We start from the raw sequence: 22552 nt of genomic DNA, 5'->3' as shown, positions 1-22552 counted from the left end.
GATTCCTAAGTCCTTAGTCATCATCTGTACCATTTCAGCCACAAAGTCTGGCCCATTATCCAACCCAATAGCCACAGGTATTTCAAGCCAAGGGATGATTTCCTTTAGTAGACACCTGGCCACCTCCCAGTCTTTTTCAGTCTACATGGGGAGAAGGTGTAGACAAATGCTAATAGATATTTGCATCCTCAGGCAAATGGCATTTCTGTGAAGTCCACCATCAGGTTTTCAAGGGGAGTTCTGCCAACGCTTTGCACATGGGGTGGTGCTCTTTGTCCCTGCTGGGATTGTTTTAGGAACATAGGCTACATCTTTCTCATATCAACTTACTGATGCTGGAGATGCTTGAAAAAGTACTGGTCCAGGACAGTCTCAAGGGCTGTTCACTCTGAATGTGATCCTTTGTGGAACTGCTTAACAAATGAGGGAGCCAATGACTCAGGAATGGCAATGCAGCCATTCATAAACTTCTACCATCCAACCAGTAGAAAATTTCCTTCCTTAGTCTTAAACCAGGCATGTTCTTGTGGTGTGTACTTTGGGTCTTATTCAGCTAAGGGACATGGGAACAAGGCAGTGGCCAGAGCAGTTGGGACTGATCCACTCATGAGGGCTGCTTGTTTGGCTTCCCTATCAGCTTTCTGGTTTCCCCAAGCAATTTTGTATCTCCCTTTTGGTGCCCTCAGCAGTGTATAACTGCCACCCATTTAGGGGCCCACACAGCATCTAGCAGTTTGAGGAATTCTTGCCCTTCTCTTTATATAATGCCCCACGGACATGAAAGGTTGTAAAGGCATATTTAGAGTTAGTGTAGATGTTTACCCATACTACTGCAGTGAGCTGGAGTACCTATGTGAGGGGGACAAATTCAGCCTTTTTACAGAAGTTCCAACTAGCAGTGGGCAGGCCTCAGTGACTGAGTCCAGAGTTACTATCGCATACCCAGCAAAGTGCATGCTGTCCCAGATAAAGATGCTGCCATCTGTGAAATATTCAGATGTGAAATGTTCAGATGTCCGGATGGCCAGTAGGCTGGCCACATTGATCTGTCTGGCTCAAGAAAACCTCATCCATAACCTCTAAGCAGTCATGCTCCAAGGAGCCCAAGTCAACCGGCAATAGGGTGGCCATGCTTAGAGTCTTAGCAACCTCTAGCCAGATGTGTGGGTTTTCACATAGTGTAATCTGGTATTTGACCATCCAAGAGTTGGTCAGCCAATAATTTGCTTATACTCCATGAGAGTTAGGATGGAGTGGGGAGCTCAGACAGTGAGTTCTTGTCCCAGGGCAAGCTTGTCTGCCTCCTCCACCAGGGCAGCAGTGGCTGCTAAGGTACGCAAGTGAGGGGACCAGCCTCGGGCAGCAGCATTGAACTTTTTGGACAAGTGAGCCACTAGACGATACCAGGAGCCTAGTAACTGAGTCAAGACCCCAACAGCTGTCCCCTTTCTCTCATGGACATACAAGGAAAAGGGCTTCATCACATCCGGCAGGCCTAGAGCAGGAGCATTTGTGAGCACCCTCGATTCCTCTAAAGATTTTTTCCTGTTCCTCTCCCTTTATTAAGGGTTCCCATTCTCCCTCACTTTGTGTCCTTGTAGAGGGGTTTGGCCAAGAGGGAGTAGTTAGGGATCCAGATTTGGCAGAAACCTGAAGCTCCCAGAAACTCCCTCACTTGCCAGCAGTTCTTAGGGGCTGGAATAGAACAAACAGCTTGTTTCCTCTCAGGGCCAAACCTGCACTGTCCCTGCTACAGGTGAAAGCCATGGTATTTGACAGTGCTTTGGAAAATCTGAGCTTTTTTCCAGGAGACTTTGTATCCTGCCTTTCATAAAAGAGAAAGAAGTGGGTCCCTTCCATACATTCCTCCCAGGTTAGTCCATCTAGCAGGAGGTCATCTACATACTGGAGGAGGGTGCAGCTGTGCTTGTTGGCTGAGAAAGCTTTGAGGTCGGATGCCAAGGCAGGGGCTGGTGGAGTGGCTCAAGTGGCAGAGCACCTGCCTAGCAAGTATGAGGCTCTGAATTCAAACCCCAGTGCTGCCAAAAAAATAAAATAAAAGCATGGATGCCAAGGCAATTCTAAAAATAGTGGGTCAATTTCTGAAGTCCAGGTTAGTGGCCTCTTTTCTCCAGTGTTGGGATATTTCCCATTGAAAGGCAAAAATAGGCTGGCTCTGTGAGGCCAGGTGGATGCAGAAAAATGTATCATTAAGATAGAGGCAGGTAAAAAACTTTGCCTCAGTTGGGGCAAGCCCTAAAAGCATATAAGGATTAAGGACTACAGGGTGTAAAGTGACAGTTGCTGAATTTACTGCCCAGAAGTCCTGAACTGGCCTGAGATCCTCAGTCCCAAGTTTCTGGACAGGTAGTAAGGGGGTGTTCCAGGATGACTGGCAAGTTTGGAGGATCCCATATTTCAGGAGTCTGTCAAAGTTTTTTTGAATTCTGACCTGGGCCTTGTGGGGAATGAAGTACTGTTTTTGCTGGTGGGGGTGGCACCTGGCTTTAGTTCCACCATTACTGGGGAACATTTTGGGCCAGACCTGGGGGTTATCTTCAGCCCATACACCTGGAATCTTAAAGGAAAGCTCAGGCATCTCAGGAGACCTTCCCTTAGGGGCAATTCCTCTTCTTCTGTGACTGTGAGAGTTAACACTCTTGTCTTAGGTCCTCTCAGTTGTAAGGCTGCCATACCATTTGAATCAAAAGTTATTTGTGCCCTCAGTTTGCATAGTAAGTCTCTGCCCATCAGACCCACAGGACAATTGGGGAGATAAAGGATTTCATGCCTTACTCCATGACTCCCAAGATTGCATTGTGTAGGTGCTAAGAAAGGGCAGCAGGCCCAGTTCTCTGTAGCCCCAATAAGAGTTGCATTCTTCTGTTAAAGGGGGCCCACTGGTTGAGGCACAACTGAATGTCACCCCCATATCAACCATGAGGTCGACAGGATGACTCCCCATCTTCATTTGGACCATAAGCTCCTGGGGGGGCCAGTAGAGTGGAGCCTGGTCTGTCTTAGTCTTCCTCATAGTTCTCCAGGGCTGCCAACCCAGTAAAGTTTTCCTCCCAGGGGCCAGCCTCCCCATGGGCCAGCTGATACTTTCACTTAACAAACTGGCCTCTGCTTCTAGTCTGTGGGGCCTTCTGGGAGTCCCTGGGCCATTGGGGACATTTATTCTTCCAGTGCCCTTCCTGACTACAGTAGGAACATTGATTTTGCCCTAGTTCAATGGGCTAGTCTCTTTCACTTTTGCTATGCAAATATTTCTATCCATATCTAAATTTACAAAATCTGCAAGACATGTCTTTTAAATGTACAACTTCAACAAGAATACAAATATGAATGTCCTAATACAAGTAAGCTTCAAGTCAGAATTGTTTATGATGAGTTTATAAAAAATTAAAGAAATGCTGTCTTACTCTTAAGGTCCAGACGATGGTGCTGGTGCTGTTGAAGTGATCTCACTGCCCTCTGTGACCACTGTGATGGGGACACACAGCTCTGGATCACTGTGCCTTAAGCAGCAACACCTCGGTCAGAGGCAACGGGTGGCAGGTGTGGTGATATGACTGACTACAGCCATATGGCTGCAGCTACACAGTGTAACTTACATCAAACTTGTGTTTGTGTGAGGAAACGTAGTTTTAGGTGATACCTTTTAACAGCCACCTCAGGTCTTGAAACTAAATGGTACATCCACACCACGTATTCAACAATCTCAAGAACAAACTATTGATCCACGCCACAACCCTGGATAGATCTCAAGGAAACTGTGCTGAGTAATATCACCCATCTCAAGAGGTTACATAATGTGTGACCCATTCTATACAACATTCTAGATATAACAAAGTTATAAATATGGTGACACTGGCTGTCAGGGATGAAGGCAGGCAGCAGCAAGGTGTGGTTCTGGCTAGGAAAGGGCGGCTCAAGGGATCTTTGTGCTGGAAGACTTGCATGTTGCCTATGGTGGGGTCACATACATCTGCACACGACACAATTGCACAGCACCAAATACACACTCCATCTCAGGGTACCTAAGAGCTCCCAGGGAGAGCTTTGCTCTAGGCCTGTCTATGCCATGTCCTCTAAAGATGATTAACATATGCTTCAGGTGATTTTCTACCCTATGCAGAGAAGCTGCTGCTAGTTTTTTTTTTTTTTTTTTTAATAAATCCCTTGATAATCTTTAAAAGTTAAACTCTGTGTCTCTAGCTTAAATGAGCTTGAAAATCAGAGAAGGAAATAAAAACTGAGATAGGTAGCTACCAGTATTTATGTCTTCCCTTTTTATTTCTATAAATTAAGATAAATCAAATGTTTCTAGCTTAAATCAGGTCAAATCAGAGAAGGAAAACAGCAGACTGTATAGAAAAAACTTGCTCCTTTGACACCTGCAATTTCTAAAAGCAATGAGTGCTTTTATTAAATTTAGAGAAAATATCACCACAAATACATGACTTCTTCAGAAAGGCCACTTTGTGATAAAATACATAAACATCGTGTTCATGGTTCCTTCAAAGTGCTAGATAGTCTCTGGCTTCAGAATCAATCACCTATTGCTTTTAGAACAATACAAGTGCTATTGTCAGGTGGCACTGGCAAAGGTATAAACATGGGCAGAACATCTGAGATGGGCTTCAAAAGAAGATGCCCGGGCTCACCATGTCCAAGTCCAGCTGGGTTAGTGAGAGGCACCGCTGCAGAGCAGGGAGCCAAGAATGGATTCACATCTGCTTTTCTACCAGCCCTGGGTTCTGATGTACCTTTAAAACTTGTGGTTGCATTTGTGTTCAATTTTCTCTCTCCTGAACCTAGAGATTTTATGTCATTAATGGAACACTTTGCTGCAGGGATAGATGGGTGAGATTCTGCTTTTAGAAATTTAACAAAAAGCTCTGAAAAAGAGCTATTAAGCACACATTGCTGATTTGGTGTCAGAGGTGTGTTAGGGACACTTTTTGGTTCTCTTCCAAGCCAGTTGGTCATCCACCCAGCAACACCTCCTTCATCTTCATTAAACAGTTGTTCCATCTCTTCCTTCTTCATACCAAGAGTGCTCCCCATTAACCATAATACTTCATGTCGCTTGTTTACTGGTGTGCGGAAATGACCAATGAGAAGATTTCTCATGAGGACTTTATCTACTTTTCCTTCTGTGGTATTTACTAAATTCATCAATTTCTTTTGTGTATCATCCAACATTTCTTGTCGGAGCTCACTTTGTTTTTTCAGTTCTTCAATTTGTTCTTCCTTTAGCTCTAACTGTTCTGTAAGTCTGGCTGCTGACTCCAGTGCTGCATTTGCTTCATCCAAATGTTCTTGTAATAGTGACACCTTTTCTTCCAGATTTTCCACCTTTTTCTTCCATTCGGCTATAACTTGTTTTTCTAATTCAGCAGAATACATTGCTTTTGTCTCTTGTTGGTAGCGCTCTAAGTCCACCTGTAGGTTAATTATTGACAGAGCATATTGCTTTATTTGGTCCTGAGCGACAGTGAGCTGAGCTGCAGTTTGATCCCTTTGCTTAGAGACGATATGCAATTGCTCTTGCAATGACTCTGCATGCACACTGACTCGATGGTTTGCATTTTCCATTGCATTAGAGGACAAGACTAGCTTTTCCTCCAATGACATGACTTTGTTTCTCAGCTTAGCCTCTCTGTCTTCCATGGCCAACAATTCCTGAGTATGAGACTCTTCTCTTTCTGAAAGATGATTGCACAATCTATTGAGCTCCTGTTTTAACCATGTTTCTTTGTTGTGTAAGTGCTGTACTTCATTCTGTAGGGCACTGTTTTCCATTTGTTTCTGTTTCAGGGCCAACATGACTTGGTCTCTCTCCTGTTGAAATGTAATTGTCTTCTCCTGCATTGACTTAACTGTATTTAAAAGCTGATTTAACTCCCCAGCCTCACCCTGTTCTTTTTCTTTCAATAACTGCTCAAAAGCAACGGCCTTCTCTTTCATTGAATGGTACTCCAACTCTTTTTCTCGAAGCATTAGAGATAACTTTGTGCTAGTTTCTTGTAATTCCTTTTCTCTGGATGTTTCTATTAGTTTTTCATTTTTTACTTTTAGTTTAGAAATGTCTGTCTATAAAATTAACATTCTTTCCTTCATGTTTGTTACTGCCTGCTTCAAAAGCTCATTTTCATTCACTTTGTTAGTGAAATTTTCATCTGTAGAAAGTAACTGATCACTTTTGGCTTTGATTAAGAGGTCTTTTTCCTTAAGTAAGTTTTGTAATACATCTCGTTTCTGTTTCAGCTGCTTAATTTCTGAATCAGTTTGTTCATGTACTTTTCTTTCTAGCTCTGAGGAGGCAGCAATCGAATCAGACAAAATGTTATTATTTTCCTGGAGAGTTCTAATTGTTGCATCCTTTTCTTGTAGCAATTTTCTTAACTTTTCTACCTCTTCTTGAAGAAAAGGAGCAAACTCACTCAACCCAGCAGGCACACTTGCTCTAAGGGATTTTGCTGCCTGGGAGGTAAATGGTGAGCCAGAAGAAAGCTGGGGTGACATGGTATCAAGTTTTCCTAAAAGAAGATTGTTAGCACTATAAAACTGTCCTATGCTGTGCTGAACTCATGCTAATTCTTGTCCCAAGTTTTTAAGTTGGTTTTCATTCTGCTCATAACTTGGGATCAGACCAGCGTAGTCTTCTTGTAATTTAGAATTATTATCACTGTCCACCAAAACTTGGGCCTGAAGTTGATAAAGATCCTCCAGAAGCTGGGTGGACTCATTTTGCGTGTTTTGGACAGTGGTTATCACCTTTTCTTTCCATTCTTCCATTTCCTTTACTTGCTGTTTTAGTTTAACATGTTCCTGTAGCAGCTCCTCAAACTGATTATTAGTAACACCTCCAACATCATTACTGGGGCTGGAAGCTTGAAACACTTCCAACAAAGTTTGACTTTTCTGACTTAGTGCATCTATCTCGATGTCTTTTTCTCGAATGATAAGTGATAAATTCTGAAGAGTTTCTCTAAACATAACTTGACCATCACTTTCAAATCTAGTGGAAAATTTTTGTTGTCATTTTGCAGCTTAACGAGTGCTGCTTCTTTGGCAGCCACTATATCCATTATTTTGTGATATTCTGTTTTCAAGTGGCTATTTTCCCTTGTCTTCTCCTCCAAAACAGCTAGTACTTGCTCTCTTTCTCTAGCATAGGTCTGCAGTTGCTCTTGGAGGTGAGTGACATCTTGGGTGTAGGAAGCAGAAGAAATTCTTGCATGAAGAGTTTGTATCTCCATGTCTTTCTGCTGGATAATCTCAGTTAGTTTACCGACCTCATCGTTGGCCAGATTATCAATTTGTTTACTTAGAGATATATTCTTTTCACTTAAAAGTTTAATCTCTAACTCTTGTTCTCTTAGTCCTTTCACTAGCCTTTCAATTTTGGCTTCAGGTACATCAAGTCTTTCACTTCCATTTTCTATATTAAGGCTTTGAACTTTCGTTTTTTGAAAAATATCAGAATTTTTTGTTCAAATGTCCTGTTTTTCTTCATTCAACTGGGTTTTTATTTGTTCAATTGTTTTTTGTAAACTCTTAATTTCCTCATCTTTCTCTAAAAAGATCTGGGTATGTATAATGTTCATTTGTTCATGCTGATATTTAAACTCGTCCATTTCCTTCTTCTGCTCCTGTAAAGACTGAAGCAGTTGCATCCAACTCTGATTTTGATCTTCAATTATCTTTTGATGATGTTTAATTTCCTCCTCCAGATGATCCTTGATTATATTCAGTTGAGACACCTCAGATTCTACTCCTGTGGTTCTATTGAGGGTTTTAGGCTCAGCCCCAGGTCCTGTTTGACTCTGCTGTTCCCGGAGTTGTTCCAGTTCTTTTTGTAGAAGATTGCTTCCTTCTTTCACAGATCCAAAGCTTCTGTTCTTTTCCAGTATGGTCTTCCTTAAAATTTCCTTTTTTCTTAAGGCCTGAGAACATTTATCTAATTCTTCTTCCAGTTTTGAACTTTTTTCTTTAAACTTTTCAATAAAGATTTCTTTTTCATTTATAAGGTGGGCAAATTGTTTCTGCTCTTCTAAAGTAGATGACAGAATATCCTTAGTTTTTTTATTATGGGTATCCATTTGCTCAATATTCTTTTTGAGTCCCACTATTTCGAAGTCTGTCTCTTGAACGAGTTTAATTAAATGCTCATTTTCCAGGTGTAAGGCAGAGGTATTCAGATTACATGCATTTGATAGTTCCTCAACAGTCTGCTTACACTTGTTTGTTTCTTCCAAAAGCCTCTTTTCAGCCAGACACAATTCTGTTTCTATTTGTTCTTTTTCCTTTTCCAGAGTCTCTGCAACAGTGCATTTTTCCAGAGAACTCTGTTTGTTATCAGCAATAGATTCTTCCAACTGTTGTCTTATATCCTCACCTGCTAAAACTAACTTCTCATTTTCCATTTGGAGATCAAAAGCAGCTTTCTTTAAATTTTCATTGAGCTATTCTATTTCTGAAAGATTTTGCTTTGAGGTTCTAAATTCATCTTTCCTGTCTTGAAATAAGTCACCCTTAAAATTACTGTTGGAGTCTCGATTAAGGAACTTAGTTAACTCATTTCTGACTCTGGATAGGTCCTCTTCATTTTGTCTAATGTGTTTCTTAATTTCAAGTTTCTCCCTCTGGATGTTTAAGTTATTTTTCTGTGATTTACTCAGCTGATCTTCTAAATCTCCTACTTTACCTTCAAGCTTTTGCTTGGCTAAATGCAAATCATTTAGGGCCAGTTCACTGTGCATTAACTTTTCTTTTTGCACATCTAACTCTTTTGCGATTTTCATTTTATCATCCTCAAGTTGATAAACTCTTTTTTTCATCATGTAGATCTTGCTTCAGTTTCCTGATAACACTATTCTCTTCATTTTGCCATTTTGATAGCTGATCTTTTAATGAAATCACAAGCTTTGTAGCTTCTTGGTTTTACACGCTCAGGTCTTCCAACTCAGCTTTCAGTATTTCCTTACCATTAATACTCTGATTCAGTTCTTGTTCCTTTGCCTGCAAGTTAAATCTTAAGTCATGCAATTCAAAATCCAAATTCAGGTTTCTTGTAGCTGTGCTTTGACTTACTTCATATTCATTTCTCAGTTTTGAGAATGATAGCTGAAGTTCTTCTTTTTCTTGACTCAATATTGACTTCTCTTTTTCTAAAAGTTGAACAAGTGTTTTAAGTTTCAGGTTTTCTTCAGCAAGACTGTTATCCTGGTTTAAACAACGTAGTCTCATGATTTCATTTTCAGCATCAGACAGAGCTTGTTGTGGTCTGAATACTTCTTCCTCTGAAGAATTCTGTAGAATTCTCTCCTTTTCTGCCACAGAATTGCTCTGCTCCACAGCAGAAGGCTGTCGTTTACTACATTCCTGTTTCAAGCTTTCACACTGTTCAATTGTTTGTCTCTGTTCCTCATTTAACTGTTCCAGTTCTCTCTTCAAGGTATCTAGCTCATTTTCTGCAGAAGTTAATTTTTTATTTATGCTTTTTATTGTATTCTCCAGTTCTCTGAGTTTTTTTTGTAGATTCTACTTTTTCAGTTCATAGAACCTGAATAGTTTCTTGCATATCATTGATTTTAGAGTGATCAGTCATGTTAAGTCCTGAGTCACCTTGCTGCAAAAGATTTTCGAGTTCTTCAATTCGTTCTTCATAGTCTTGTAAGTCCTCTTCATGTTTACAACTTATCTCTATCAATTTATATTGACGGGCATTCTGTAAGACTGACATTGCATGCTGATGGTCATCAATTTCCTGACTTTGTTTTAGTTTAAGGTGTTTAATAATAGCTTGCAGTCTGCAGATTTCCTTTTGCTCAGAGCTGTGTGCTCTTTCTTCCTGAGCAATATGCCTCCAATGGCCAACTTCAAATTCTAGTCTTAAAACTTCATTGGACAATCTCTGTAGTTTTTGTTGTGATGAAATTTTGTCACCAAAGTCCATGTCATCTTCATGGAAGGATAAAACCTGATGACAGCGTTCATAACCTGATGAAGATAATACAGTGGCTGCTGTCACACTGCCAGCTCCTGAATGTACCTGATAAGGAAACCCAGAAAAAGATCAAAGCTGGAAAAGAATCAAAGATGAGTAAAGCCTTTCCCCTTAGCCAGGGCCCCTGCATCCAGCTATCTTGTTAGAAACTGTGGATGGCCTTCGTCCACAGCAGAGCTGACATGATATATTGTAACCTTGAACAGCTAACTGCCAAGTCTGCTTCTGCACTCCCTACTTGCTTGCTTGCTGCTGCTTTTTTCAGTATAAAAACCTCAATCACCCTGAGCTTGGAGGCTGCGCCATTTTGGAGATATCCAGGTGTTGGTCCACTAGCGTAATAAATCTCCCTTTCCTCCAACCACCTGGGTTTGAGTCTTATTCCCACTGGTCATCATACTTTCTGTACTGTTCCTGCAACATTTTGGAGGCCCCAGCAAGATTAGACTGCCACGCCTTGTTGGGCAGCGGGTCCCCGTTCCCTGGCCCTCTAGCCTGCAGAGGTTCTGGGGTCTCCTTCCAGATGACTGAAGGAGGCTGCAGAGCCAAGGACTAGGTCCTCGAACTGGTGGAGTGAAACGGAGACATGCACCAGACATCTGGACCAGGTAGGAGCCCCGGGGTAGTCAGTATAGGAGCCGGCATGGATTGATCCCCACAGAGGACCAGCTGAGCCCTGATGTGATTCCAGGGTGATGCGTCCCCTTCCTCTGGGAATGATGTGATTCCAGTCATCTGGGGCCAATTATGATTCTGGCCAACTGGTTTAGAGGCTGATGTGATTCTGGCTTCCGGCCAACTGGGTTTAAGGCTAGCCAAGATTTTAGGGGAAATAAATAGGGACTGATTGTTTTAAACTCTGAGTAAATGATGTATGACTGAGTGGCTTGACTCTCTGGCATTTCAAGCTCAAACTTGTGGCTCCATGGCTGGACACCCTTAAGGTCCCCTGAAGGCTACAGAGTCTGAGTAGGCTCTATCTGAGTGACTGCGATTGACATATAGCCTATGGTGGGATTAGACTAGCATCCAATCGTAAGTCACTCTGTTGAGCTGATCCCACTCTGGCTAAGTCACACCTGACCTCATGGTCTGGGGTTATGATCAGGCAAGCATCTGTGTGGCCTTACTGAGAGGCACCCCCCTCCTTTGTCTGTCTTACGGCATCGGCAATTATCAGACATATATAAAATGAACATCCTAAAGGAAGACTAAAGTTCAACACTAACTGAGCTCTTACAAAAATTAACACATAAAGGATGGACTTACACTGATACATAAGATCTGGTCTGACTTAAAAAAAGGACTATTACAAAAGGGTTATAAATATAAAAAAGAGGTAAAAAGGAAAAAAAAAACTGTTGCCGATAAAAAACTGTTTCAAAAGGTTGATACAGTAAGGTTGGTCTGTTATTGAGACAGAGGACCTAAAACCAGTGGACATCAAAGCCATCCTGCAGCCGACCTTGCTGCCCCTGGGTCAATTCAGGCTTCTGGTGGTGAGTGCCATGAGTCAAGAAAAGGCCAAGGCCGCCCTGGTAGATTTTGTGTAGGACCTGGATCTGGCTGCCATCCCCTGGGAGATCCCAGACAAAGACGGGGTATGAAGGGTTCTATGTAAGACCGGAACACAGGGCACACAGGTCCTAAAACAGCTGAGAAAACTGCTGCTAGATAAAAAGCCCAGCCAAGCCTCTAAAGATACAAAAATCCAGGCCCGGAGGCCAGGAAGGCTGACATCCCTGGTTAAGCTCCCTGGGGTTGTCAGGGAGACAGACACAGAGCCAGAGGTCATAGGGTCACCCAAAAATACAAAAAAAAGGGGCCACAGAGGGCAGCCTATAATGAACGAGTCTGGGGACTCTTCAGATATTGGCTTGGGTATTGTGATAGAGGAGATCCATGCAGAGGACCTGACTGTGGACAAAGACCAGCGGTCTCTGCCATGTTCCAGGCTGCCACCAAGGAGCTCATTAAGAAGTGGGCCACCCAGGAGAACCCAAATAAAGGAGACAGTCCCTGAAAGTTCTTGACCCTGGTCACCATGACAGATAAAGCCACAAAGGGGGGACAAAAGAGAGCCCCTAATCTGGAAATCTAAACAACAGGCTTTTCATGCTGTCAAGGGAACATTAGTCAGTGCCCCTGCTCTGAGACTCCCAGATGTAAAAAGCCGTTCTTTCTCGATGTACATGAGAAAAAAGACATAACAATTGAAGTCCTGACCCAATTCCTAGGCTCATGCCATCAGCTGATGGCTTCTTTCAATGGCAAAGGGATGGCCTCCCTGCTTGCAAGCTCTCGCAGCCACAGCCTTCCTGATATCAGAGAAAAAAATTAACACTGCAAAAAAAAAAAAAAAAAACTGTTAGGGTCCCACATTCTGTAATGACTCTAATAAAATACAAGAGACAATATTGACTAACAAATGCCAAGATGGTCAGATACCAAAATATGCTCTATAAAAATCCACAAGTAAAACTAAAAGTTGTCTAGACTTGAAACCCAGTGACCCTCCTCCTGTCAGCTGCAGGGCCTCCAGACCATAATAACTGTGTTGAGGTGATTAATAAGGCCTTCTTAAGCTGCCCTGATCTCGGTAACCAGGCGCCTTCCCAGCCTAGTCAATAATATATATAAACAATGTAAAACATGTGCAAAAAATAACCCCAAACAGGGGCTCCTCCCCAAACCAGGACTCCAGCATCACTCTAACTGATCCTGAGGAGCCACCTTCACCCTGGCCCTAGTCACAAACCGCAAGCTGACTAGTCTACGCACGGCAGAAGCTTGAGGAGTCCACTGGACAGACAGTTAATGCACTGTCGTTTCTCATGGGCAGTGTCTGTGGTGATGTTTGAGTTCTGCCATCCCTTGCCTATCTCTCTTTTGGAATTATAACCTTATTTTGGTCAGTAACAGTAACAGTAACAGTAACTGTCCCAATCCAGGACAGAGCCTAAGTCAAGAGGCTCTTTCTGACAATCTTTCTCTCCTACTAACAGGGTGTGATATTGTTTTTGGTTGTTTCTATCCTGAGTTCCCGTTTCAAATGGTAATGCCTCATGCCAACTTTCCCAAAGTAACCTGGGTGATACATATTTGCCAGAAGAGGAGGGGTACCCCTCCACTCCTGTGAGGAGACTCTAGACAGTCTTTTACAGGATAATACTGGGCCCATGGGTAGCCACTTTGGCAGGCCCACTCACTGTGTTACTCTTACCACTGCTCCTAGGGCCTTGCATGACAAACCTCACCAGGTTCATTCCAAACCAGATGAATGCTGTTAAATTACAGTTAGTAAGACAGTACCAAAGACTGCCTCTAGATAACGTCCCCAAAACGGTCATAAGGGATTATGATGGAGAAGAGGAGGGAATAATAAGGAAACCCAGAGAAAGATCAAAGCTGGGAAAAGAACCAAAGACAAGTAAAGCCCTTCCCCTTAGCCAGGGTCCCTGCATCCAGCTATTTCATTAGAAACTGTGGATGGCTTTTGTCCACAGCTGAGCTGACCTGATCTACTGTAACCTTGAACAGCTAACTGCCAAGTCTGCTTCTGCACTCCCTGCTTGCTTGCTGCTGCTTTTCTCAGTATAAAACCTCAACCACCCTGAGCTCGGGGGCTGCGCCATTTTGGAGATATCCAGGTGCTGGCTTGCTAACAAACCTCCCTTTCCTCCAACCACCTGGGTTTGAGTCTTATTCTCCTGGTCAGTCATACTTTCTGTACCATTCCTGCAACATACCAACTTCAGTTTCAGTGTCTGATTCTGGAGCGCAGTCTGGCTTGCTGTCAGACGGCTGATTTCTGCCTCCTTCTGCTCTAGTTGAGCTCGGTAACTTGCAGATTGCTGCTTCATTTGAAGCTCTGCTGCTTCATGTTTTTCTTGTAGATCGGTGCAAAGGATTTTCAGCCGCTCATTCTCAGATCTTAAGAGGGCATGAGCAGACTGCGATTCCTTTCTCCCACTGTCGGGAAAATCTCCTATTGCCTCCTTCCCCCTCAGCGTCTCCCTGACCACGTTGGAAAAGTGTCCAGTAACTGAAACCAGGGCGCCGGGGACTTGACCCAGAGACTGGCCCAAGCCGGAGCTCAGGCCCCAAATCCATGACGACATCTCTGCAGGTTGAGAAACGACCTGGTCCGCGAAAAGCGTCCAGCGCCGTGGGACGACCCCGCCAAGTGTCACCGAACCGCGACTGACGCGTCCCCAACAACGCCCCAGGTTCCAAAGCTGACGCGGAGCTCCTGGCAAGGTCGGGCATGGGCGCTGCCCTCAGACCCAACGCGTGACCGTCACCGCAGGCGCCGCCACTCAGGGGTCACAACTTCCCCAGCTTAGTGACTTTCCCGGCTGCCCGGCCCCCTCTGTCCGCTCAACGCTCGGAAACCCTCAGAGGATGTCATGGGGTGCTCTTTAAATAGAATAAGTCCCCAACAGGGATCTGAGACGTGGCAACATGGCTGGAGTTGGCCATAAATTGTAAAGTTGAACATTTTTATTCTCTACTATTCAGCAATTTTACTCCTAGCTCTATGTTCCAGAGAAACTTTTGCATGCATACAGACACCAAGAGGTAGTACAAAAAATAGTTATGGAATCATTGATCATATTGATCATATGATCATTTGTATGATCATATTGATCATACAAAAAATTGGAAGTTCAAACACCCATATAAGGAGGAATCACATAATGGAATACAGCAGTAAAAATGACTGAAGTGCAGTGCTATGTAACAGCATGGGAGGATCTAGAAATACAATAGCAAATGAGTTGAATGTTGTAGCGTACGCTTGTAATCCTAGCACTCAGAAGCCCCAGGTTGAAGGATCAGGAGTTCAAGGACAGACTGGGCTACTTAGTGCCTAGAGATCCTGTCTCAACCCAACCAACCAAACAACAGCAAGTGAAAAACAAGTACTAGATGAGTATATACAGTAAGGTATTTTTATGGAGCTCAAAAACCAAGATAAACTAAAACATTTATTATTTAGGGATGTAGAGATTTTGGAAGGAGATGATACATGAAATTTAGGCTACCTGTGGAGGACAGGTGAGGAGGTGGGATAGGGAAAGAAGTCCTCAGCTGGTACAAAGATATTGGTCACGGTACAGGTTTTCAATCAGGTTATGAGTTTATCAGTGTAGTATTCATGGTGGTTGTGCCTCATAATAATATTTGCATCCACTCTTTTATATATGTAATTTAAAAGGTTATATATATGTAGATATATATATAACATGTAAGTTATATATGTATATATAACATATAAGTTATATATATAACCTTTTAAATATATACATATATATGTAAGTGTATATTGGTAGACTATTAGAAAAATTTTTACTTAATACCAAATACATAGTTGTATGCAAATGGCAGGAAAATTTAAGACTACAACTCAAACTAAGAATTGGGAAATTAAAAAAATGCCAAGAATTTCTATACATATAAAAGTTCCATTTGCTGTTTACTTCAGGGGGTTTCATAATTTAGAGTTGATAAATCACATTTGATTTTTGTAACTTTTTACAAGGTGGCAAAAACAAAATAGATGAGGACATCATGGAATAACATCACACAGAAGATAGATTTATTGGTTATCAAATTCCATTTTAAGATTTTCTTAAAAGATACAACTGTAAAACATTTCTTCTGAGAAGTTGTTTTTTTTAAAAAGCTATGTATTTATCTTCTTTATTGACCTGCAAGGCTGACCTGAGTTACTTGGTAGTAGAAAGTGTAATTGCCTGGAAACGACTTTATCACTACTGCTGTACCTCATGAAAACCTAGGATTGCCATTAGCTTTGTTCATTAACTTGTCACTTGTAAAGGTATTTGTGTGAAATACGTTTTATGATACTTCTTTCCTTCCTGTGGAATCCAGACAGGATTTCACTTAAGCAACAGGGGTTGATGTAAGGAATGACAACTTATCTGCACCTGTGTTCTGTCCTACGTGAATTCTTAATGGGTGCGTTAAATACTATAGTGCAGTGCTTATCCCAAAGGTTACATTCAGAATTGTGGAATAAGAATCCATGTATTCTTTTTGAGATTTCTGTAACACATCCACTGAACTGTTATTAGAGAAGTACAAAAATTAGATGAATTATCCAGTATCACTGTGCAATCAGTGGATGTAGGAGAACTGAACTGGTGATCAGACTTGAGTTTGAGTTTCTTATTTGTTGCTTGTGATATTCATTTAACACCTTCATTCCTCACTTTCCTCATATTTATAAACAAAGACAATAGCTCCTCTGTCTTCCTCAGTAGACTGTTATGAGAATGGAAATAAGTTGCTATACAGGAAAAAACCTTTTTAATCAAAAGGAATATGCAAAAGACTAAAGTCCTTTTTATTTCTCTAACATAAAACTTACAGTAAAGTATAACAAAAAGCTTATTTAGGCATTTAAAAAATTGCCAAGTACACTGCATGCATTTCTTAATAGCAATAGGAAATGCCTATAGGGTTTGCTTGAAATATTATTTTATTGATTTTCCCACAAATGAACTACTTAGATGTAAATGTCAAAGCATGTCTCCATAGACTCCTCAGGATATCTGTGTTTATTAATTAACTCCTCAAGTCAAGCCTTACTAGTTAACTTCCAAAGAGGCCAGTATGGTAATTCTTCTTCTTCTCTTAGGTATGGGGGAAGAGTCAGCCCTGATGTGTCATCACCATAGGAATGCTGTGGACAGGACTGAGGCCTGAGTGGGCCTCTGGGTTTGGAATTTTATTGTTACTGGAGGGCAGTACAAGTCTGACTTGTAATTCTGGATTTTTTTTTTTATTCAGCTTTATCTACAAATTGCTTTTTTCATAGAGAAACATTTTCATGTACAGAAAGACTAATAACGCACCCAAAAGTGATTTGCTAATTTACAGTAAGAAATGTTAACTTGTCTTCATGAGACACTAATGCATGACCTTTCTTTACAGTTCCTAAGGATTCTGAATTTATCATCTGATTTTGAACTTCTTGATTATTGAATAAGTGACCTAATCTTTTTTTTTTTTTTAATTTTGTGGTACTGGGGTTTGAACTCAGGGCTTCATGCTTGCTAGGCAGGTGCTTTACTACCACATGAGCTCCATCTTCAGCCTAAATTATTTTAAACTGTTTTATTTTCTTTATTAACTGGAAAAATTGAAAACCATGTCCATAACCATATACTGGAGGCCATATCGTAGTTTTCAAAAATAACATATTGTTTTGTTCCTGTCTTTTCTATGCATTTTAAAATTATCGGGATAATACTGTTTTTGTCATTTAAATGCTTAAGTTTTTTTCTTCCCGTTTATGGAAATCTATGCTTTTTGGTAGAAATCTTGGCAAAGTCATGAGAAACCGACAAAAATCTAAAGCAGAAAATGCAAATCACATCTACTGTACCACTGTAGTTAGCCACCGTGAACATTTAGGTGTATTTCCTTCCAGTATCGACTTTTCATTTTTTTAAAAAGCAATCGGGATTATACCAAAGCAAAAGTGTGGGGTGGGGGCCGACAGGAGCTGGGCTGGGAGCGGGCGGTCTCTGCTCTCCAGTCCAGCAGGCCAGAAGCAGCAGATCAGCACTGATCTTCCTGGACAGGGGTAGCGCTCTAGTATTCTAAGTTGATTCGCACACCATACTTTTCTTGCACTAATTCCCACTGACACTTGCTCACATTTCAAGCTACCTTTGAGACTTCTGGAAGCACGTACTCTTCCCTGAGGCTGCTCACCTCCGGTTACCGGGATTCCCGCCCCCACTTCACCTTCTCCTGCTGCGATTGAGGAGGTGGTGGTCGGTCGTCACTTCGGAGCAGGGTCAGGAGCGTGCCAGGGTCGCACTTGGAAGCTCTGTGTCTCCTCGGGCCAGGGCTGCGACCAGCGAAGGCTTTGGTGGCTGCTGAGTCCCCGGCTCCAGGGACTGCGTCTGTTCTCCAAGGTCAGCCTTTCCTCGCCCTCCGGGGTGATCATCAGACTGCACTTGTATGTTGCCCCAAGTCCCCCCATTCTGCTCTTCTCGGGAGGAAGGAAGTTGCTAGGCCCAAGTGCGCTCTCTGTCTCGGGAGATCCTGGAAGGCCTCAGTTGCACAACGCCAAGGCGGCTGCCAACAGCAAACATCTCTCGGTCTCGCTTTGCGAGCTGGCAGAAGTGAGTCCCTTCTCGCTTGCCTTAAGCCTGGCGAGGCGGAGATCGCACCATCCTGCAGCCCGCCGAAGGGGGAAACGCTTACGTGCGGCTCTCGTCTTCCCAGCGAGCAGCAGTGGCTCTCTGGAAACCAACGCTCAGTCTACTCTGGTCAGTGCTGTATTGTCCCTGGAGCCCGCACAAAGGACCGGAAAGACCACCCGCAGGGTGGCAGCGGATGTGCCTTTTCTCTCCCCCCTCGGATCGCCTGGACCGCCCAGCTGCCGGAGCGCGCCAGCAGCAGCGGAGCTTCCTCTGTCTTTGACGGCTCGGTGGGAGCACCTCGGGGTCTCGATCCGCGCGCAAGAGGCGGGACTGGGCGGGGCGAGTGCGCGCGGGGCGGGGCGCGGCGCGCGAGAGCTGGGGCGCTAGGAGAGCGCGCGAGCCAAGCCGAGAGGAGCCGAGCCGAGCCGAGCTGAGTCGAGCCGCGAGGTGCTGGGGAGAGGCAGGCAGAGCCGGGCCGGCTGCCTGCGGCTCAGCTCCGATCGTGCGGTGACGCTGGGCTCGGCGTCTCTCTGCCTCTGCCCTGGCTCCCGCAAAACTTTTATTCTCCTGGGCCCCCCGAGGTGTGTGAAGGAATCGGAGCGCTCGGCTGTCTCCGCGCTCCCTTGGAGCGGCGACCGAGGGGACGTGCTTCCCTTGCCCGCCGGGCTCTCTAGCCCTGCGCCTCCTCACCTGCCGATTGCTCCCCGGAGCCGTGAGGGGGCACCCCAGGAGGGACCGCGCGGGCGCCGGCTCCCCGAACTCCCCCGCTCACCGCGGAGGACCCGCCGGGCACAACTTTAACTTCATTCCTCTCGTCCAACCGGGCACCCGCGACTGCTTGCTGTCGCCTTCGCTCCTGCACCGTCGCCGCCGTTGCTGTCTCACAAAGAGCGCAAGGCGGGGAGGCGGCGCAGGCGGTAGGCACGGGCCTCGGGCCGCCCAGGCGGGGAGACAAAAGGGAAACTGCCTTGGCTCTCGGTCCCCATTTGGAACAGCCTGCTCGCTCTTCTACTGCCCGGCTTCGCGCTACTCCTACCCGCACCCTCGGCTGCTGTTCCGCCTTCCTCCTCGCGGGCCGTCCCCGCAGTGCTCTGGACCCGGCGAGCCTTCGGGGCGCGCGTCGCTGTTGGTGGTTGGGGCTCTAGTGATAATAAATGATAGAGGATACAATGACTTTGCTGTCTCTGCTGGGTCGCATCATGCGCTACTTCTTGCTGAGACCCGAGACACTGTTCCTGCTGTGCATCAGCTTGGCGCTGTGGAGTTACTTCTTCCACACCGACGAAGTGAAGACCATCGTTAAGTCCAGCCGGGACGCGGTGAAGATGGTAAAGGGCAAGGTGGCCGAGATCATGCAGAACGATCGACTTGGAGGGCTTGACGTGCTGGATGCCGAGTTTTCCAAGACCTGGGAGTTCAAGAGTCACAACGTGGCCGTGTACTCCATCCAGGGCCGAAGAGACCACATGGAGGACCGCTTCGAAGTTCTTACTGATTTGGCCAACAAGACGCACCCGTCCATCTTCGGGATCTTCGATGGGCACGGCGGCGAGGTAGGAGTGTGTGTGTGTGTTAATGACAGGACCTCGCGTGCGCGGTGGGGCAGGACCCAGGTGAGAGGAGCCTAGTAGTAATAACCTGGTGACGGGACAAATGCGACTCAAGTTGTCCACAACACCTATGGATGGAGACCTGTTGGGACCGAGGGTCCAGATTAGCGGAAAGACATCCACCGCATATTTTTCCCCGTTTCAATATAAGGTTCGTCAGGCCAGAACTCAGCAAATGACTATGCTAGTTTTTCGGGGAGAATTAATGTATTTTCAGTGAACTTTGCATCCGGGCCTCAGCGCCCCTGTCCTAGGATTTCAGGGGGAATTAGCTGCAAAGAAAGAAGACAGAATCTTTGACGCACTCAAAGTCAGGCTAGTGCGAGACTCAGTGAGGGTGAAGGAAGCTGCCACGCCTTGCCATCCCTTTTGCCCCAGAGAAGAACCCAAGGGGGCAGCTCTGCGCTTCTTTCCAACTCTGTCAACTTTCCAAGTACAATCGGGCCAGTTAACCCGAGAGCCTTCTGGCCGCTGGTTTAATCTGGATCGTGGGCGCTGGACCGAAATGCCCCTGGCCTTTGCAGAGGTGGCTATGTCCGCAGAGCAGACGGTGCACTGATCTCAGCCCTGGCCCGCGTGGGAGCTTAGCTGTCTCCTTGCATCTTGGCTCCTTTGTTTGGGGTTCATCTGGGAGCAGAAGATGGGGCTCAAAGTCTGTTTAGGTTTCCTACATTTCTGTAGCACCCGGGTTGCATGCTTGGGCTTAGTTTTCATGGAGGTCGGGCGAATGTTGGCTCCTGTCCTTGGGCCTGGGCCCAGGCGAAGTGTGTTAAATGTGACTGCAGAGCCGTGCTCCAAAGAGCACCAGGCCAGTCACCTTGTCTTTCTCAATCTGACAGTTTGTAACAAAGTTTCATTGCTTCCTATTCCATTTTCTCTTTTTTGGGAGCATTTTATTCTTACCTCCTCTCCCTCTTTTTCATCATCCCTCCCCTCACCCATTCAGCCCAATCTCTCCTTCCCCCCAGTCCTCTGGGCGTGGGGTGGGCAGTAGGGAACTCTAGGGAGTCATTCTCTTTCAGGCATTTGCTTGTTCCTGGGCCCTGCTTTTGGATAAACACTAAGAAAGCTTTCAATTGGTTATCTTATCTGCATTCTCCACCCACCAGGCAAATCTTTCCATGGTACTGTGTCGGCCTTCCTCATAGAAGCAACTTCGCAGAGGTTGACAAACAGTAGGAAAAACTTATGTGATAAAACTGAAATCAGTTTTTGCAATTTTCCATCTAGCCTAGCCTTTTTATATTCTGTCCTTCAGAATGAAAGTTTCTCACTAGTTGTAATTTTGTAGTACCACAGGGTACATGAAAGATGTGAAGTTAATTGAGGGAAGAGACACTGCATACTTGGCCAAAAACATATCTGGGTGACAGGGTTTCTAGTATAATGACTGACTTGTTTGTTTACTTGTCTTGAGCGAGCTTGTCTGTATTTTCATTTTGTGTGCATAGATTCAGTGAGAGTGAAGGAAGCATCAATTCTGTCATTTGAAAATCATTTAATAAGCTTATATTTAATATGTTTAATATCAAATGGTTGATGATAATGTGATTCTGGTTTTAGGAAGTACATGTTCACTTTTAATTTAAGAGTTTGATGCGATATTAACATTGTATAACTTCGGGTTGTGGTTGTTTGCGTGTGATAGAGATTGGCATGTTTTAAGCCTGTATCTGTGATTGGATGATTAAATATTTTTTAAAGTTGATCTTCTAAAACTGGAAAGTTGCAGATCTAAACAGGTGCTCAGGTTGAAAACTTTCCAGTAGTGTGTTGTGCTAAATGTACCATCCAGAAAAGGGTGTGACAAATGCATTTATTTATCTAAAACTATTTTACATGTACTTGGCTTTTCATTACATTTTTACATTAAATGAAAAAATGACCATCTTTAGCCAAACTATGAAATACTCTTCATTGTGCCTTATGTTAAAATCCTTTATGTTTGCAAAATAATTAATATTACCAGTATCCTTAAAAATAGGATGTCTGTTCTCTCTATAACCTCTTTTCATTCATTTTGGTTTTGTTTTAATGAAAAACAAGAAACTGTTATAAAAGAAGTTATTTAGTTGCTATTACAAGTGATAATAACAAAAACTTTTGGGTTATTTCTCTCACACTTTTTCTTTGTATATCATTTGAAAAAATGTGTGGTCTAGTTCTTGTCTTTTGTGTTTGGTACCTTTAACATCCACCAGAGGAGGGTGCCACTGTTTGATTTTTGGTACAGATGACAGTTATATCCTTTCAGAAAAGAAACAGACTTTTCTGAAATCGCTATTATTTGTATATATATGCTGTCTCTAGGGTGGCCCAGAGGATAAATGAGGAATTTAATTTTATTTGTAATAATCCACATTGATAAGATAGGCCATAAAAAATCAGGGCCCATCTACAGTCACAGTCCTGTTTAGACTCAGAAAGGGGCCTTGTGTATCCTTTTACATACGTTTCAAACCATTTTTTTTTATGAACTGCGTGGAGAAATTGTGACCATCCTAAGGTTAGTTTGAACCCTTTGGTTTGTTGATCTTTATATTAAAGCACTGGACAAACTGGTTTGTCTGTTTACCTAGATACACATAGATAGCACTCTGGAGATACCAGTGTGACTGAGTTATAACGTCTGTCCTCAAGAAGTTTTATTCTAATGAGACAGATAGATGGCTTATACCAAAAGTTATTAGCCATGGTGTGCTTATGGTAACACAGATAAGGGGCATTTGAATCAG

The 22552-nt window shown here is 43.7% G+C and overlaps 2 protein-coding genes across 2 annotated transcripts in view; one reads left to right on the top strand and one right to left on the bottom strand.

Annotated features, from left to right (window-relative positions):
- Nucleotides 1-4406: 4406 nt before the first annotated feature.
- LOC109687565 (thyroid receptor-interacting protein 11-like) lies at nt 4407-15255 on the bottom strand. Its single transcript, XM_074075245.1, is given in 7 exon segments — nt 4407-7046; nt 7049-8844; nt 8846-9546; nt 9548-10066; nt 11464-11634; nt 12267-12339; nt 13547-15255. Coding segments are annotated over 7 exon segments (6348 nt in total). The 5' UTR covers nt 14143-15255; the 3' UTR covers nt 4407-4554.
- Nucleotides 15256-19209: 3954 nt separating this feature from the next.
- Nucleotides 19210-22552, top strand: part of Ppm1l (protein phosphatase, Mg2+/Mn2+ dependent 1L) — a 270446-nt gene continuing 267103 nt past the window's right edge. The window contains exon 1 of the mRNA XM_020165500.2: nt 19210-19760. Within this exon, the coding sequence (XP_020021089.2) occupies nt 19362-19760 (399 nt within the window). The 5' untranslated portion in view covers nt 19210-19361. The remainder of the gene's footprint in view (nt 19761-22552) is intronic.

This window comes from Castor canadensis, chromosome 5 (assembly GCF_047511655.1).
Source record: "Castor canadensis chromosome 5, mCasCan1.hap1v2, whole genome shotgun sequence".
Lineage (NCBI taxonomy): Eukaryota > Metazoa > Chordata > Mammalia > Rodentia > Castoridae > Castor > Castor canadensis.
Note: the sequence above shows the minus strand (reverse complement) of the source record. Positions and strands in the feature narration are given on the sequence as shown.